This window comes from Salmo salar, chromosome ssa23 (genome assembly GCF_905237065.1).
Source record: "Salmo salar chromosome ssa23, Ssal_v3.1, whole genome shotgun sequence".
Taxonomy (NCBI): Eukaryota; Metazoa; Chordata; class Actinopteri; order Salmoniformes; family Salmonidae; genus Salmo; species Salmo salar.
The window spans coordinates 12,122,605-12,142,701 of NC_059464.1; the positions used below are offsets into that span (position 1 = coordinate 12,122,605).

The following is a 20,097-nucleotide window of genomic DNA, read 5'->3' on the forward strand; positions in this document are numbered from 1 at the left end:
ACCAATGTATCGATAAACAACAGCAGTTTTTTTTATGATTCATATATTCAGTGATTCATATATAAGTATTCACACCCCTTTACTTTTTCCAAATGTTGTTGTGTTACAGCCTGAATTTAAAATTGATTAAATTAAAATTTTGTGTCACTGATCCACACACAATATCCCATAACGTCAAAGTGGAATTTTGTTTGTAGAAAATGTAAAATATATATATAAAATGAAAAGGTGGATTGTCTTGAGTCAATAAGTATTCAACCCCATTGTTATGACAAGCTTAAATAAGTTCAAGTGGAAATATGTGCTTAACAAATCACATGGTAAGTGGTATGGAATTATTCTGTGTTCAATAATATCAAATCAAATCAAATATAATTTTATTTGTCACATGCGCCGAATACAACAGGTGTAGATCTTACAGTGAAATGCTTACTTATAAGCCCTTAAACAGCAATGCAGTTTTTCGGCCTTCCTCTGACATCACCTGGTATAGAGGTCCTGGATGGCAGGAAGCTTGGCCCCAGTGATGTACTGGGCCATACACACTACCCTCTGAAGTGCCTTGCGGTCGGAGGCCAAGCAGTTACCATACCAGGTGGTGTTGCAACCAGTCAGGATGCTCTCGATGGTGCAGCTGTAGAACTTTTTAAGGATCTGAGGACCCATGCCAAATCTTTTCAGTCTCCTGAGGGGAAAAGCTATTGTCGTGCCTTCTTCACGACTGTTTTGGTGTGTTTGGACCATGATAGTTTGTTGGTGATGTGGACAGCAAGGAATTTGAAGCTCACAACCTGCTCCACTACAGCCCTGTTGATGAGAATGGGGGCATTCTTGGTCCTCCTTTTTCTGTAGTCCACAATCATCTCCTTTGTTTTGATCACGTTGAGGGAAAGTTTGTTATCCTGGCACCAGACTGTCAGGTCTCTGACCTCCTCTCTATAGGCTGTCTCATCGTTGTCCGTGATCAGGCCTACCAGTGTTGTGTCGTCAGAAAATGTAATGATGGTGTTGGAGTTGTGCTTGGCCATGCAGTCATGGGTGAACAGGGAGTACAGGAAGGGACTGAGCATGCACCCCTGAGGGGCCCCTGTGTTGAGGATCAGTGTAGCAGATGTGTTATTACCTACCCTTACCACCTGGGGTTGGCCCGTCAGGAATTCCAGCATCCAGTTGCAGAGGGAGGTGTTTAATCCCAGGGTCCTTAGCTTATCTTAGTTTAGAGCTTTATGGGCACTATGGTGTTGAACACTGAGCTGTTGTCAATGAATAGCATTCTCACATATGTGTTCCTTTTGTCCAGGTGTAAAAGGGAATAGAGATTGCATCATATGTGGATCTTTTGGGCGGTATGTAAATTGGAGTTAATGTGAGCCATGACCAGCCTTTCAAAGCACTTCACGGCTACAGATGTGAGTGCTGTGGGTCGGTAGTCATTAAGGCAGGTTACCTTGGTGTTCTTGGGCACAGGGACAATGGTGGTCTGCTTGAAACATGTTGGTATTAAAGACTCGGTCAGGGACAAATGTCAGTGAAGACACTTGCCAGTCGGTCAGCGCATGCTTGGAGTACGTGTCCCGGTAATCCGTCTGTCCCTGCGGCCTTGTGAATGTTGACCTGTTTACAGGTCTTACTTACATCGGCTACAGACAGCGTGATCAGACAGTCGTCTGGAATAGCTGATGCTTTCATGCATGCTTCAGTGTTGCTTGCCTCGAAGTAAGCATAGAAGTTATTTAGCTCGTCTGGTAGGCTTGTGTCACAGGTAGCTCGCAGCTGTGCTTCCCTTTGTAGTCTGTAATAGTTTGCAAGCCCTGCCATATTCGACAAGCGGCATAGCCGGTGTAGTACGATTAAATCTTAGTCCTGTATTGACATTTGCTTGTTTGATGGTTCGTCAGAGGGCATAACAGAATGTATTATAAGTGTCCGGGTTAGAGTCCCGCTCCTTGAAAGCTGCAGCTCTACCCTTTAGCTCAGTGCAGATGTTGCCTGTAATCCATGGCTTCTGGTTGGGTATGTATGTACAGTCACTGTGCTTAACATGATATTTTAGTAACTACTCCATCTCTGTACCCCACACATTCAATTATCTGTAAGCTCACTCAATCAAGTAGTACATTTCAAGCACAGATTCAACCACAAAGACCAGGGAGGTTTTACAATGCTTTACAAAGAAGGGCACCGATTGGTAGATGTGTAAAAAAAAATGTTAATTAAATAACAGCAGATGCTGAACATCCCTTTGAGCATGGTGTTTATTAATTAGGCTTTGGATGGTGTATCAACACACACAGTCACAACAAAGTTACAGGCATCCTTCCTAACTCAGTTGCCAGAAAGGAAGGAAACTGCTCAGGGATTTCACCATGAGGCCAATGGTGATTTTAAAACAGTTACACAGTGAAACTAGGTACTCCACAATACCAACCTAAATGACAGAGTGAAAAGAAGGAAGCTTGTACAGAATATAACAAATCCAAAACATGCATCCTGTTTGCAACAAGGCACTAAAGTAATACTGCAAAAAATAAAAAGGAATACAAGTGTTAAGTTTGGAGGTTGCTGCATCATGTTATGGGTACTGTATGCTTGCCATCGGCAAGGACTGGGGAGTTCTTAGGATAAAAAGAAACGGAATACAGCAGAGGCAAAATCCTAGAGAAAAACCTGGTTCAGTCTTCTTTCCAACAGGCACTGGGAGACAAATTCACATTTAAGCAGGACAATAACCTAAAACACAAGGCCAAATCTACACTGGAGTTGCATACTAAGACGACTGAATGTTCCAGAGTGGCCTAATTACATTTTTGAATTAAATCGTCTTGAAACATCCATGGCAAGACTTGAAAATGGCTTTCTAACAATGATCAACAACCAATTTGACAGAGTTGAAGAATTTTGTAAAGAATAATGGGCAAATATTTTACAATCCAGGTCTTCAAAGATCTTAGAGTCGTACCCAGAAAGACTCATTGCTGCCAAATGTGTTTCTAACATCTTTTGTCTCAGGGTGATGAATACTTATCAAAAAAAATATAGTAGTGTTTTATTTGTCATAATTTTTAAATAAATGTTCTTCCACTTTGACATTACAGAGTATTTTGTGTAGATCGCTAACCAAAAATGACAACTAAATCCATTTAATCCCACTTTGTAACACAACAAAATGTGGAAAAAGTCAAGGGGTGTGAATACTTTCTGAAGCCTAAAATGTTTCTAAATAATCTACAAGATCAGAGTATTTTTTAAATCTACCAGTTGGGTGTGAAACGGAGATGAATATACGTATATTTAGATGGATTTCTTTCATTGATCCCTATATTCTTAAACGATGTATTCTAGCAAGACTGTCAACAAAATTTGAAGTAAAGGTACACACTTATTTAAAGGAATGGCTTAATATAAATGTGCTGAAAACCCGATTGAATGAAAACTCAATGAAAAAATATGTTGGCCAGCAAGCGGGAGGGTTTTCAGCGGTTGAATTACATTTATTCAGTGCGCATTACACACCTGCATTAAGTAAGTCTGAATACCAACTATTTAAAGTGCATAGGAAAGTTGTACTTTTACTAAATGTGAATCAGGCCCTATGAGAACAACCAGAAATACTACAATAATATAGTTTAAATCTACTGACACAAGACAAAAAATACTTCTCACTCTAAATGAGTCTGTCCACTACTATGCATGTGCTGATGTACTACATGTCTCTACATGTGTGCAGTAGCCTAGCTCTAGTGTGCATACATTGGTTTGTTTGTTGCTTTGTTTATTTATTTATTCTTGGTGAACAGGAGTACCTCTAAATTATGGAGTAGCAGTCCCCTTTCTCTCCTAAAGAAAAAATAACATCTGTCCGCCAAATGGAGAGCTTAGTGGTATTGTATAATTAATGGTAAAAGCCTCCAGAGCCAACCATAAAATATACATCTACTAGTCTGGACCTCGATAACAAAGAGAGAGAGAGAGAATGTGGAGGGAGGAGACGAGAGGGAGGGTGAGAGAGACAGTCAGTGAGGTAGAGAGAGAAGGAAAGAAGAGTTTGAGGGAAAAGGTTGAAAGGAAGCACATAAGTATATTTATCTCTTTGTAGCAGTGAGTGGATTGAAGAAGGGGTTTGTGAAGATATAGTACAGTCACAAACTGACTCTCTGAAACTGTGAGTCTCACGTGGTACCCCTCCAATCCTCACCTTCATCCAACCCCATCCTCTATCCTTCTCCAATACCACACTGCCCCTTTCACTACCCTCCAACTTTCCCTGGGGCTGGAAGTGTACAAGGCCCCTGCGTTGACGCCACAGTGTCATTGGGTGGCTGGTGATGTGTCATAGGGAGGCTGAATTTGCGGGTGTTAAAGTCTCGGCTTTGAGGTAAATAGTGTTGTGAGTGTTATATCTGAGTGTTGATTCAAGTGGGGTTAACACCAGTGGGATTGAAATTGACAAAACATGCGGCTAATAAACAAAGTGTTGTCCAGGTGGTGTTGCTATTACTGAACTGTGATTAGTTAATTTCCATTAACTGTCTTGGAGTGAAAAAGACATAAGAGGGGTCTCATGATCATATTTCCCAGCATGCTTTGTTGCAGGTTGCTTTTTATAATAGTTTGTTTAAATAGCTATGTTTCTGCATGCACATTGATTGATGAATTGATCTTATACAGCACAAAGATAAATAACATACATTTTTCTAAACTAATCCAATCTGTAAAACGTATTTCACCCATTATTGAGCTGGTTGTTCCAGTTTAAGGTTTAGGTAGGGTCAATTATCAATCTTCTCTACATTGGCAGTCATTTTAACTGCAGATTGCGGGTGATGCCAAGTTCAAATTGTTGGATATTTTTTAACTCTGGCTAGATTCCAATGGGAATTACATAACACTTTACAAGCCAGCATAATATGACTTGCCAATGTGACCACTGCAGTAGCCTGAAACTGCAGTAGTTTCAGACTACTGTATTAGGATAAAACTAGGCTGTCGAAGTATGGTATTGTCAACAATACATTTTTACTGTAATCGAATGATGATAAAATATTATTTTAGACACTCACTTGGTGAAGGCTACAGGAATGACATCCATTAATGCAACAACCATGTCTCTGTCACTAGCAAACACAGTCAGGGGTGGTACAGGTACCTCTAAAATTCACTCGAAAGGCAACCTGGAAAAGAAATATGTAATTAAAGCTTTACACCCTACAATGTTAAAACAACACCCAACAACGTGATACACCACAGGTGTTAATTCCCTAACACTGAAAAGTGTAACAGCATCAGCTCTAATAAAGAATGGAATGGAATCCAGATTGATTTATAGTTGGTCAGCTGAGAACATGCAGAACCCTGGACCTCGACACCAACACAGCATCTGATTGGCTGTCAGGGTTGAACAGGAAGATAGGGTGGAGGTCCTTAGCTAAGGGTAGCGTAATGTAACCCTAACCTATTCAAAATACTCACACACACACCTCACCTCACCGACAGACAGAAATAATCTGCTGCTCAGAGGATATTACCATCACACATACACACTCACCATGAAGCCAAGTTGTAAATTAAAGTGTTAGTGATTCCTTGTTCTATGATTGTTGTCCACCCTGAATGTACTTTTTTTTAACCTAAAAATGCATATTGCTCACACACACACACAGATGCGTGCGGAAACAAACACTGCAGAATTCCCTGGGTTATCATCGTGTGGTGCTGGGCCTTGGCTTGGGTCAATAATTCCCAGCTGCTTTGTTCATTGATTACTGATTGAAAAATTGTTGTCTGAGGAGTAAACACAGGAGCACTTTGCCTAAGGGTCAGAGGGGAATACAGATCCACTTAGATTTACAACTGGACTGATAGAGAATGTGTGTGTGTGAGAGAGAGACAGGGAAATAGAGTGAGTGTGAGTATGTGCATGCACAGGGTAGTACAGAGGCATAGAAATCTGTGTAGATTCATGCAAGAGGGGTTTTAGGAGAGCATCATGGCATACATGACCTACTAGGGAGATGCCTTGCCTATTTATCTTTCTACTGTGTTATTTATTTACCTAGAGATGGGATGCCCGAGAGAGACAGTCCCTATGAACTGAAAAAATCTATCCGTTTTCAGATCTCTCTCTCTCTTTATGTGCCTCAAATAATTACATGCTGGCTTCTTTAGTGATAACCATGGTACAAATGTTATACATATCTATCACATGCACAATACACACACTTCAATGGATCAAAGCATTTATTTTACAAATAGCAATGTTTTCTATAATGGGTTCCCTATTCCTCACAAATTTTCATACATACACTACATGACCGAAAGTATGCGGACATCTGCTCGTTGAACATCTAATTGCAAAATCATGGGTATTAATATGGAGATGGTCCCCGCTTTGCTAATATAACAGCCTCCATTATTCTGGGAACGCTTTCCACTAGCTTAAATTCTTAAATTCAACCACAAGAGCATTTGTGAGGTTGGGCACTGATGTTGGGCAATTAGGCCTGGCTCGCAGTCGGCATTCCAATTCATCCCAAAGGTGTTTGATTGGGTTGAGGTCAATCAAAGGTAGCATCCTGTGCAGGCCAGTGAAGTTCTTCCACACCGATTTTGACAAACCATTTCTGTATGGACCTCACTTTGTGCATGGGGGCATTGTCATGCTGAAACAGGAAAGGGCCTTCCCCAAACTGTTGCCACAAGGTTGAAAGCACATAATCATCTAGAATAACATTGTATGCTGTAGCATTAAGATTTCACTTCACTGGAACTAAGGGAACTAGCCCGAACCATGAAAAACAGCCCCCGACCATTATTCCTCCTCCACCAACTTTACAGTTGGCACTTTGCATTGGGGCCGGTAGCGTTCTCCTGGCATCCGCCAAACCCAGATTCGTCCGTCGGACTGCCAGATGGTGATTCATCACTCTGGAGCAGTGGAAACGGGTTCTCTAGAGTCCAATGGCAGCGAGCTTTACACCACTCCAGCCAACGCTTGGCATTGTGCATGGTGATCTTAAGCTTGTGTGCGACTGCTTGGCCATGGAAACCCATTGCATGAAGCTCCTGACGAACAGCGCTTGTGCTCACATTCCTTCCAGAGGCAATTTGGAACTCGGTAGTGAGTGTTGCAACCAAGGACAGATGATTTTTACGTGCTTCAGCACTTCGTGGTCCTGTTCTGTGAGCTTGTCTGGCCTAACACTTCGCGGCTGAGCCGTTGTTGCTCCTAGATGTTTCCACTTCACAACAGCACTTCAATTTGATGACCTGACTTCATGGAAAGGTAGCATCCTATGATGGTGCCACATTGAAAGTCACTAAACTCTTCAGTAAGGCCATTCGACTGCCAATGTTTGTCTATGGAGATTGCATGGCTGTGTGCTCAATTTTATAGACCGGTCAGCAACAGGTGTGGCTGAAATAGCCAAATCCACAAATTTGAAGGGGTGTCCACATACATTTCTATATATAGTGTACATCTGTCTGCTTTAAAATACTCTCACAAACCAATCTGGCCCCATCTGACACAATAACCTGGATTATAGTGACACCTGCTGGAAACCACTCAACAAAAATGATGCTGGTCACTATTTCTATGCTGGTAACTGAACATAACAACCCTGAGAACCACCGGAACCTGTTAGCGTCAATGGAGACAAATCAGTGAGAGAGAGAGAGAGAGAGAGAGACAACGCATTGGTCCACTCCTTTAATTCATCAACAAAATTCTGTGCAAATACTCCACAAATAACACACATAAAAAGCATTCACGTGCATGCACACGCGCACACCTCGAAAGAGGAATTGATGGTTGATCATATGAGCAGCCAGCCATGATTAGTGTTTCTCATAATAAACAAAAGAAATACAAATCCCTTTACACAATTACACTCACTCAAACAAGAGACCACAGAACACAATGGCAGACTTAATTCACAATCTGAAATAAACATCTCATAATCATTATTGAGAAAAAAAATACATAAATGTATTAGAATTTAAAATAGTATTTGCATCCAAATATAGAAAATGTTAACATAAAAAAAATGTGTCTAACAATTTTGTGTAAGCTTTTCTCTATGCTTACATTGATAGCTGGTTTCTACATGGTAGACTGTCCATTCTCCTATTTAACTACTAAGTACCAGACATATAAAAGTCTTTAGTCAATCCCCTAATGTGCATATTACCACGTTAACCATTTCAGTGTCACGACATACGTAGAGCGTTAGTTTTTCCTCCTATGAAGTCCCGGTGCAATAGAATGTCGTCCAAAACATCAGTAGAAAAACTAAAAATACACATAACGCAGGAGGCTGCTGAGGGGAGGACGGCTCATATGTCTGGAACGGAATTCATGGAATTGCATCAAACACACGGAAACCATGTGTTTGATGTATTTGATACCATTCCCCTAATTCCGCTCCAGCCATTACCACAAGCCTGTCCTCCCCAATTAAGGTACCATCAACCTCCTGTGACATAACCATTGAAGTGCCTTGTGGGTAGTCATTTGTACCCAACAATCAAGATGACAGAAAGAGAAACAAAGAAAACGGTTACATCAAAAACACTGGTAGGAGCACAGAATGCAGTAACATGGCTACCGCTGTAAACTCTGTGTGCTTCAAGAAGATGCACAAGGCTTTTTACGTGTCTATTTTCAAAGCATTAAGCTAAGAACATTAACAACTTCATAGTTAAGAACACTATAACTACATGGAATAAACTGAAACATTCTACAAGAACCAATATCACTCCATAAAAACACAACCTTATGGAACAATCCTTGGATAGCTTTTCAGAATTCACAGATAAATTGGAAAACTAAATGCATAGAAACTGTAAATGACAAGGCATCAGGAAATAATTTTTTTCCATGACAGAATTGAAGTAATTATGGACTGACCAATCTAGTTTCAAATACATGCAATTGAAAAGTTACACATTTTTTGGGGACATCAGAGCAACCTGGAAGGAATTGTATTTGAGTCAGATAAGGATGTTCATATGATAGGGATGATATACAAAACCTTGCCAGGAGCATATCAAACTGACAAGCTCTTAGAAAAAAAATAAACTAATGGAACCAAAACTTAAAAAGAACAAGATGGAGGGAAAGTTGGAGCATAACTAATTAAATTACAGTTAAGGAAAATGTATGCTTAACCCAGTATAAACTTATCTATAGAATTGATACAGTACAAGAGACAAAATTCACAATTTCTACAGCACAACAGCAGAGTCATGTCCCAAGTGTAAAACTATAATGGGCGTGCTCATAAATTCACTCTGGAGTGCCAGAGAGTGAGCTCAGAGTGCGCTCTGGGTGTTCGTAATATTCAGAATGGATATCAGATTGTCTATTGTTAATGGCAAATTCAGAGCGCTTCGCTTTCGGAGCGTTCAGAGCGCACACTGGACACTCTGGCTGAGGAGTAAGGTTGATCCGAATGTTCTGACCTCACAACGACATTCAAGCACCCAAGCTAACTGGCTAAAGTTGGCTAGCTTGCTAGCTACTGTACTTCCAGACATAAATGAGAGAACACCTCATTCTGACCATTTTACTCACCCTAGCAGAGCTGGTTAGGGTGTTTTCATGTTGTCTAGAGCATTGGTGACTGTAACTGTGCTGCTGACAACAATTGAATTACGTTTTTGGCTGATGTTTACTGACACCATTCATATTCAATGGGTGTTCGTAAATTCATCAGTTATTCTGCATTCTGGCGCACTCAGACCAGAGTGCTCTGAAATCGGAGTAGATATCCAGAGTGAATTTACAAACGCATCCAATGACTCAATAATCCAGTCTTTTCTGTGGGCGGAGCTAGAAAGTTGGCTGTCAGAAGTATTACAATGTTACTCTTAATCCGTCAGTATGCATATTTTAAGACATGGAATATGGGGGTGTTGTGAGATACCCAATGGGCTGGACGATTCTTTTCTCATCAATCACTTAGCAAAAAGGTATATTAAAAATGTGGAAATCAATTCATCCGGCATCATTAACACAATAGAAAAATCTAATGATTTATTGTAAAAAAAATGTAAGTGAGTGGGCTACGGAGAGAAAGAAATGATGCAGTTTGAGGCCATGTGGCGGAAAATTATGTGGGCGCTGGAGATGGGGGTGTGTGCTAATGGGTCTGGGCAGGTGTGATGTAGTTGATGTTTGTGTGATGTTGTCATTTGTGTGTGCTTTGTAAAACATCAAATAAAATTAAATCTTACAACAACAAAAAAGAAGATTCACAATGATCGAGCTTGAGAAAGTAAGAGTTAAACTCAGGTCCTGAATGGATGTAGGTGTGATTGTTGTTTTTACTGTTGAGAGTAACCTCATTAAGACTGGAGTGGAAAAGCAAGACTCTGGGATACAGTAAACAGTACAGTAAAACAACATGTTTTCAACATTAAGACAACATTGTCTTAAGACCAGAGGCTGTAGTTTGACAGTAAGTCCAGTTTATCTTCTTTCATCTCTCTAATGCCCTTTAGCTGTATAGTAAGTCAGCTACAATAATACTGGGCCACAACTATTAGTCTATTTTAAGACGTAATTTACATGATGCTCTTAACCCCTTCAGTGACACATACCTGCAGTTGGCTGCTCTCTAAAACCACTGTAGTTTCCCTGCACATCTGGACATAGAATCCTCCTCTTCTCTTCGAACAATTCTCCTATTCGGAATGTTCCTTGCTTTGCTGCAATAATGCATTACAATATCTAGGAATATCCAGTCATATACAACTCATCCTTGGATTGGAACATGTCCCTTTGCCATTCCCTGAGTGGTTTGTCTGTCTATAGCACAGTCTGAAATGGCACCCTACTCCCTAGTGCACTACTTTTGGCTGGAAGTGCACTGTATGGAATCGAGCACCATTTCAGCTTGCCCTCTGTCTATCTCAGTACATGGATTCACTGTCTCTGAGGTTTCCAAACGGCAGACTGAAGGTGCTGCCCAGTCTCTTGGTGACTCCTCCTCCTTCCCTGTTTTTCTTCCTGTTCCAGTTGAGTAAGGAGATGGAGCTCTGGCCCTTAGCCCCACCCATGGTCCGTTGCCAAGCGTTCTCCTTGTCTCCACTGGGGGAGAGCATCACTGACCTCCTCACCACCTGAACACACAACACACATTACTGATGCACCAAAGCACTCAAACACACACTCAAACACACACACTCAAACACACACACTCAAACACACACACTCAAACACACACACTCAAACACACACACACACACACACACAAATACATACAAATCACTCGAACGCGCACACACAGATACGGACGCATGCACACAAATACAGACCCAACTACCTGTGTTTCGTGTGTGTGCAGTGCTATGAAACATACCTGTGTCTCGTGTGTGTGCAGTGTGATGACGCCGAGCTCCACTCCTCGGTCACTGCAGCTCTTCAGGTTGTGGACCACCTCTCCATGTTTAGCCCACTTACAGTTCTCTCCATCCACCGCCACTATGTAGTCCCCCTCTCTCAGACCTGCCTCCTGAGAACACACACATACATTTCAGTGGTGCGTGAAATACTGTACATTTTCAGTTCGAGGAAATAGGAATAATAGGAATGCAAAGAGGGTTAAGACGAGAGACAGGGTACTACTATCTCACCTCAGCACATCCCCCCGGCACTACTCCAGCCACCAGAACAGGAGAGTCTCCTCTGAGAGTTAGCCCCAGACCACCCTCCCCTCGCTGGAGACACACCAAACGCACTGGCCCCCAGCGCGCCCGTGCACAGAACACTGACAAGGGACCCTGCAGGGGAGACAGCGAGAGACCATCTTCATTATATGACTCATCATTCACTTAAAAAACATCAAAATCAGTCAGTCATCGGCGTCATCATTTACATTTAACTAATTTAGCAGACGCTCTTATCGAGAGCGACCTACAGTTAGTGCATTCATCTTAAGACAGCTAGGTGGAATGAACGTCATCATCATTTTCATCATTGTCACCATCATCAGTCTTACCATTTGTATTTTATTTATTTATTTAACTTGGCAAGTCAGTTAAGAACACATTTTTATTTACAATGATGGTCTGCCAAAAGGCAAAAGGCTTCCTGCGGGGACGGAGGCTGGGATAAAAAAAATAATATATACTATAAAAATATACATGACAAAAAAACACCTCACGACAAGAGAAACACCACAACACTACATAAAGAGAGACCTAAGACGACAACATAGCATGGCAGCAACACAAGACAACACAGCATGGTAGCAAAACAACATAACATGGTACCAACACAACAACAGGGTAACAGCACAAAACACAGTACAAACATTATTGGGCACAGACAACAGCACAAAGGGCAAGAAGGTAAAGACAACAATACATCACGCGACGCAGCCACAACTGTCAGTTAGAGAGTGTCCATGATTGAGTCTTTGAATGAAGAGATTGAGATAACTGTCCAGTTTGAGTGTTTTTTGCAGCTCGTTCCAGTTGCTAGCTGCAGCGAACTGAAAAGAGGAGGGATGTGTGTGGTTTGGGGACCTTTAACAGAATGTGACTGGCAGAACGGGTGTTGTATATGGAGGATGAGGGCTGCAGTAGGTATCTCAGATAGTGGGGAGAGGCCTAGAGGGTTTTATAAATAAGCATCAACCAGTGGGTTTTGCGATGGGTATACAGAGATGACCAGATTACAGAGGAGTATAGAGTGTAGTGATGTGTCCTATAAGGAGCATTGGTGGCAAATCTGATGGCCGAATGGTAAAGAACCGCTAGAGAGCACCCTTACCTGCCGATCTATAAATTACATCTCAGTAATCTAGCATGGGTTGGATGGTCATCTGAAATCAGGGTTAGTTTGGCAGCTGGGGTGAAAGAGGAGCGATTACGATAGAGGAAACCAAGCCTAGATTTAACCTTAGCATGTAGCTATGATATGTGCTGAGAGAAGGACAGTGTACCATCTAGCCATATTCCCAAGTACTTGTATGAAGTGACTACCTTAAGCTCTAAACCATCAAAGGTAGTAATCACACTGGTGGGGGGCATTCCTCTTACCAAACCACATGACCTTTGTTTTGGAGGTGTTCAGAACAAGGTTAAGGGCAGAGAAAGCTTGTTGGACACTAAGAAAGCTTTGTTGTAGGGGGTTTAACACAAAATCCGGGGAGGGGCCAGCTGAGTATAAGACTGTATCAACAACATATAAATGGATGAGAGGGCTTCCTACTGCCTGGGCTATGTTGTTGATGAAAATTGAGAAGAGCGTGGGGCCTAGGATCGAGCTTTGGTTACTCCCTTGGTGACAGGCAGTGCCTGAGACAGCAGATGTTCTGACTTTATACACTGCACTCTTTGAGAGAGGTAGTTAGCAAACCAGGCCAAAGACCCCTCAGAGACACCAATACTCCTTAGCCGGCCAACAAATATGGAATGGTCTACGGTATCAAAAGATTTGGGCAAGTCAATAAAAATAGCAGCACAACATTGCTTAGAATCAAGGGCAATGGTGACATCATCAGTGACACATACATAACCTGAGTGGAAACCAGATTGCATACCAGAGAGAATACTACAGCCATCAAGAAAGCCAGTCAGTTGATTACTGACAAATTTTCCAACACTTTTGATAAACAGGGCAAAATAGAAATTGGCCTATAACAGTTAGGATCAGCTTGATCTCCCCTTTAAATAAAGGACGCACCATGGCTGCCTTCCAAGCAATGGGAAGCTCCCCAGAGAGGAGAGACAGGTTAAAGGTCAGAGATGGGCTTGGCGATGATCAGGGCAGCAACCTTAAAACATCTTGCGGATTAGTGGGACGCTAGCGGTGAAATTGCAGAGCGCCAAATTCAAATTAAATTACTATAAATAGTAAACTTTCATGAAATCACAAGTGCAATACATCAAAATAAAGCTTAACTTGATGTTGATCCAGCCACCGTGTCAGATTTCAAAAAGGCTTTACGGCAAAAGCAAACCATGCAATTATCTGAGGACAGCACCCACCACACAACTGCATAACAAATAATTTTCAACCAGGGAGTTGCGACACGAAAGTCAGAAATGGCACTATAATATATGCCTTACCTTTGAAGATCTTCTTCTGTTGGCACTCCAAAAGGTCCCAGTTACATTACAAATGGTCCTTTTGTTTGATAATGTCCTTCTTTATATCCATAAAAACTCAGTTTAGCTGGCGCGCTTCAGTCAATAATCCACTCGGTTTCCCTCCTTCAAAATGCATCCCAAACGTTACCAATAAATGTATCCAAACAAGTCAATCAACGTTTATAATCAAACAACAGGTACCCTAATACGCAAATAAACAATAAAATTTAAGACGGAGAATCATTAGTCTTTACCGGAGAAAAATACCAAAGAACGCGCTCTCATTCACGCGCTTGGAAACACTACAGCCAAAATGGGAGCCACCTAGAAAAACTCACATTTCTGGCTCATTTTTCCAAAAACTAGCCTGAAACTCTTTCTAAAGACTGTTGACGTCTAGAAGAAGCCATAGGAACTGCAATCGGGCACGATTTCACCCTATTATAAAAGTGCCAGCCATTGAAATCAGTGGTAGGATGACTTTTTTTTGGGGGGGGGGGGATGGTTTGTCCTTGGGGTTTCGCCTGCCATTTCAGTTCTGTTATACTCACAGACATTATTGTAACAGTTTTAGAAACTTTAGAGTGTTTTCTATCCAAATCTACCAATTATATGCATATCCTAGCTTCTGGGCCTGAGTAGCAGGCAGTTTACTTTGGGCACGCTTTTCATCCGGACGTCAAAATACCGCCCCCTATCCCAAAGAAGTTAAAGAAGAAAGAGTCTAAACCATCTAACCCAGACGTTTGTTTTTTTAAGTCAAATTTAAGGAGCTCCTTTAGCACCTCTGACTCAGTGACCGCCTGCAGGGAGAAACTTTGTAGTGGGGCAGGGGAAAAAAGAGGGAGGAGCATCGGTGCTAGTCACATTAGAAGGGGTGGTAGATGAGGAAATGTTGGGTGGGCAAGGAGGCATGGAGTCGATTAGAAATCCTGACTTAACGAAGTGGTGATTAAAGAGCTCAGCCATGTGCTCCTTGTCAGTAACAACCACATCATCAATATTAAGGGACATGGGGTAGCTGTGAGGAGGAGGGTTTATTCTCCAGGTCTTTAACCGTTTTCCAGAACTTTAACCGTTTTCCAGTTACTTTAAGGAGAACTGCTCCTTAAAGTAACTAACTTTGGCCTTCCGGATAGCCTGAGTGCACTTAGTTCTCATTTACCTGAATGAGAGCCAGTCAGCCTGAGTATCCGTGTGCCCAGTGATTTGCCAAATGGAATTATTGACATGGAGTAACTCTGCCAGATCATGGTACAACCAGAGGCTGAACCTGGTTTAAAACTCGAATTTTCTTTATGGGGGTGTGTTTGTTAACAATACCACTGAAAATATTTTTAAAAAGAAGTTCCAAGCGGATTCGACAGAGGGAATCAAGCTGATTCTATACCAATTACAGAGACCAGGTAATGAAGGAAGGCTTGCTCATTAAAGTTTTTTTAGGAAGCGTATATGACCAATCAGGACAGGTCGTTTCACTGAGCAGCAATTACGTACACAGGCTGTGATCACTAAGATCATTACAGAAAACACCAGACTGATACCCATCAGGATTATTTGTAAGGATAACATCAAGGAGAGTAGCCTTTTCTGGGTGTTTGGAGTCATACCTTGTGGGATTGGTAATAATCTGAGAAAGATTTAGAGAGTCCCATTGCCTTAGGACTTGGTCAGGTGGTTTAAGCATGTCCCAGTTTAGGTAACCTAGCAGGACAAATTCAGATTTAGCTTAACTTCATTGGGATAGGGGGCAGCATTGGGAAGTTTGGATGAAAAGCGTGCCCAGAGTAAACTGCCTGTTACTCAGGCCCAGAAGCTAGGATATGCATATAATTGGTAAATGATTTGGATAGAAAACACTCCAAAGTTTCCAAAACTGTTAACCTGTTAGGGCTAGGGGGCAGCATTTGCACGTCTGGATAAAAAAAATGTACCCGATTTAATCTGGTTACTAATCCTACCCAGTAACTAGAATATGCATATACTTATTATATATGGATAGAAAACACTCTAAAGTTTCTAAAACTGTTTGAATGGTGTCTGTGAGTATAACAGACCTCATTTGGCAGGCAAAACCCTGAGACATTTTCTGACAGGAAGTGGATACCTGATGTGTTGTATTACCTTTAAACCTATCCCATTGAAAAACACAGGGGCTGAGGAATATTTTGGCACTTCCTATTGCTTCCACTAGATGTCACCAGCCTTTACAAAGTGTTTTGAGTCTTCTGGAGGGAGATCTGACCGAACAAGAGCCATGGAACGATGATGTCCCATTAGACAACTGGCGCGCGAGTTCATGTTGGGTACCCTCGTTCCAATACGTTATAAAAGAGTATGCATTCGTCCACCTTGAATATTATTCATGTTCTGGTTAAAAAAGGCCCTAATGATTTATGCTATACAACGTTTGACATGTTTGAACGAACATAAATATATTTTTTCCCCTCGTTCATGACGAGAAGTCCGGCTGGCTTAGATCATGTGCTAACAAGACGGAGATTTTTGGACATAAATGATGAGCTTTTTTGAACAAAACTACATTCGTTATGGACCTGTGATACCTGGAAGTGACATCTGATGAAGAGAATCAAAGGTAATGGATTATTTACATAGTATTTTCGATTTTAGATCTCCCCAACATGACGTCTAGTCTGTATCGCAACGCGTATTTTTCTGGGCGCAGTGCTCAGATTATTGCAAAGTGTGATTTCCCAGTAAGGTTATTTTTAAATCTGGCAAGTTGATTGCGTTCAAGAGATGTAAATCTATAATTCTTTAAATGACAATATAATATTTTACCAATGTTTTCTAATTTTAATTATTTAATTTGTGACGCTGACTTGACTGCCGGTTATTGGAGGGAAACGATTTCCTCAACATCAATGCCATAGTAAAACGCTGTTTTTGGATATAAATATGAACTTGATAGAACTAAAAATGCATGCATTGTCTAACATAATGTCCTAGGAGTGTCATCTGATGGAGATTGTAAAAGGTTAGTGCATCATTTTAGCTGGTTTTATGGTTTTGGTTACCCTGTCTTTGAATTGACAAAACATTACACACAACTCTTGTAAATGTACTGTTCTAACATACTCTAAATTTATGCTTTCGCCGTAAAACCTTTTTGAAATCGTAAAACGTGGTTAGATTAAGGAGATGTTTATCTTTCAAAGGGTGTAAAATAGTTGTATGTTTGAAAAATTTGAATTTTGACATTTATTTGGATTCAAATTTGCCGCTCTTGAAATGCACCTGCTGTTGATGGAGTGCACCACGGGTGGCACGCTAGCGTCCCACCTAGCCCATAGAGGTTAAAATAATGTCTGTGAGTATAACAGAACTCATATGGCAGACAAAAACCTGAGAACAATCCAACCAGGAAGTGGGAATTCTAAAGTTCGTAGTTTTGTAAGTGAATGCCTATCCAGTATCCAGTGTCTGTGGGGTCAGATTGCACTTCCTAAGGCTTCCAGTAGATGTCAACAGTCTTTAGAAGTTGTTTCAGGCTTCTATTGTGAAAGGAGTGAGAATAAGACCACTCGGAGCAAGTGGCTCAACTGAAAGCCATGAGTTGTTTATCGCGCGTGGCCGTGAGCACGCCGTTCGTTCTCTTTCCTATCTAATGAAAACGGTATTGTCCGGTTTAAATATTATTGAATATTTATGATAAAAATATCGTAAGGATTGATTATAAACATCGTTTGACATGTTTCTACGAACTTTAATGGAACTTTTTTGACTTTGTCTGGAAGTTGTGAGCTCGCTTTGTGCCTTTGGATTACTAAACTAAACACGCGAATGGAGGTATTTGGACATAAAGAGGGACGTTATTGAACAAAACAAACATTTATTGTGTAACATGGAGTCCTGGGAGTGCCACCAGATGAAGATCAAATGTAAGTGATTCATTTAATCGCTATTTCTGACTTTTGTGAGTCCTCTCCTTGGCTGGAAAATGTCTGTATGTTTTTTTGTGGCTAGGCGCTGTCCTAACATAATCGCATGGTGTGCTTTCGCCGTAAAGCCTTTTTGAAATTGGACACTGTGGTTGGATTAACAAGAAGTTTATCTTTAAAATGGTGTATAATACTTGTATGTTTGAGGAATTTCAATTATGAGATTTCTGTTTGAATTTGGCGCCCTGCAATTTCACTGGCTGTTGTCAAGGTGGAATGCTAGCATCCCACTAATCCCAGAGAAGTTAATGGGCCAGGAGAGAGCTTAGAGTATTCAGGGTACAGGCCGGTGCTGATGGTGGACGATAACACCCAGCAACAGTCAACAAAGAGCTATTTGAAAGTTTAACGCTTAACACCAGCAAATCAAATTGTTTGGGGACAGACTTGGAGGAGACAACTGAGCAATGAATGTTTTCCTTGGTAAAAGATTGCCACTCCACCACCTTTGGAAGATCAGTCTTGCCAAAAAAGGTTATAACCAGAAAGGTTAACATCAGTGTTCAAAACAATCTTTCTTAACTTACATCTAGACGTTCCGCTAGCGGAACACCTGCTCCAATATCCAATGATAGGCGTGGCGCGAATTACAAATTCCTCAAAAATACAAAAACTTCAATTTTTCAAACATATGACTATTTCACAGCATTTTAAAGACAAGACTCTCCTTTATCTAACCACACTGTCCGATTTCAAAAAGGCTTTACAGCGAAAGCAAAACATTCGATTATGTCAGCAGAGTACCCAGCCAGAAATAATCAGACACCCATTTTTCAAGCAGGCATATAATGTCACAAAAACCCAGAAGACAGCTAAATGCAGCACTAACCTTTGATGATCTTCATCAGATGACACACCTAGGACATTATGTTATACAATACATGCATGTTTTGTTCAATCAAGTTCATATTTATATCAAAAAACAGCTTTTTACATTAGCATGTGACGTTCAGAACTAGCATACTTCCGGGAATTTACTAACAATTTACTAAATTACTCACGATAAACGTTCACAAAAAGCATAACAATTATTTTAAGAATTATAGATACAGAACTCCTCTATGCACTCGATATGTCCGATTTTAAAATAGCTTTTTGGTGAAAGCACATTTTGCAATATTCTAAGTACATAGCCCAGCCATCACGGGCTAGCTATTTAGACACCCGGCAAGTTTAGCCTTCACCAAAATCAGATTTACTATTACAAAAGTTTGATTACCTTTTGTTGTCTTCGTCAGAATGCACTCCCAGGACTGCTACTTCAATAACAAATGTTGGTTTGGTCCAAAATAATCCATCGTTATATCCGAATAGCGGCGTTTTGTTCGTGCGTTCCAGACACTATCCGAATGGTAAAGAAGGGTCGTGCGCATGCCATTTTTCTCGTAAAAAAACGATAATATTCCGACCGGGAATCTCCATTTAGGTAAACAGAGGAAAGAAAACAAAGCATTCGGTCGACGCGGGCATGCGCCTGAGTCTCACAGTACTGTAACCAGCCACTACCCAAACGCGCTACTTTTTTTCAGCCAGAGCCTGCAAAGCCACGATTCAGCTTTTTGCCGCCTTCTGAGAGCCCATTGGAGCCGTAGGAAGTGTCACATAACAGCAGAGATCCTTTGTTTTGGATAGAGATGGCAAAGAAGGCCAAGAAATGGTCAGACAGGGTACTTCCTGTACAGAATCTTCTCAGGTTTTGACCTGCCATTTGAGTTCTGTTATACTCACAGACACCATTCAAACAGTTTTAGAAACTTTGGAGTGTTTTCCATCCAATAATTATATGCATATTCTAGTTACTGGGCAGGAGTAGTAACCAGATTAAAATCGGGTACGTTTTTTATCCAGCCGTGAAAATACTGCCCCCTAGCCATAACAGGTTAACCATGTCTCAGTAATGACCAACACATCTGGATTGGAGCTGTGAACCCACACTTTCAATTGATCCATTTTAGGTAATAAGCTTCTAGTGTTAACGTGCAGAAAACCCAGGCTTTTACGAGAGCGGAAATCAGTGAAGCAAATATCAGAGCAC

At 41.1% G+C, this 20,097-nt stretch overlaps 1 protein-coding gene across 2 annotated transcripts in view; it reads right to left on the reverse strand.

Annotated features, from left to right (window-relative positions):
• Positions 1-7,693: 7,693 nt before the first annotated feature.
• The window catches only part of LOC106584065 (rhophilin-1), a 62,930-nt gene continuing 50,526 nt past the window's right edge, over positions 7,694-20,097 (reverse strand). For both annotated transcript variants that reach the window (XM_014168898.2, XM_045706117.1), the window contains 3 exons: positions 11,638-11,784; positions 11,364-11,516; positions 7,694-11,124 (listed from right to left, as the gene is read on the reverse strand). In XM_014168898.2, the coding sequence (XP_014024373.2) occupies positions 10,915-11,124; positions 11,364-11,516; positions 11,638-11,784 (510 nt within the window). In that variant the 3' untranslated portion in view covers positions 7,694-10,914. The remainder of the gene's footprint in view (positions 11,125-11,363; positions 11,517-11,637; positions 11,785-20,097) is intronic.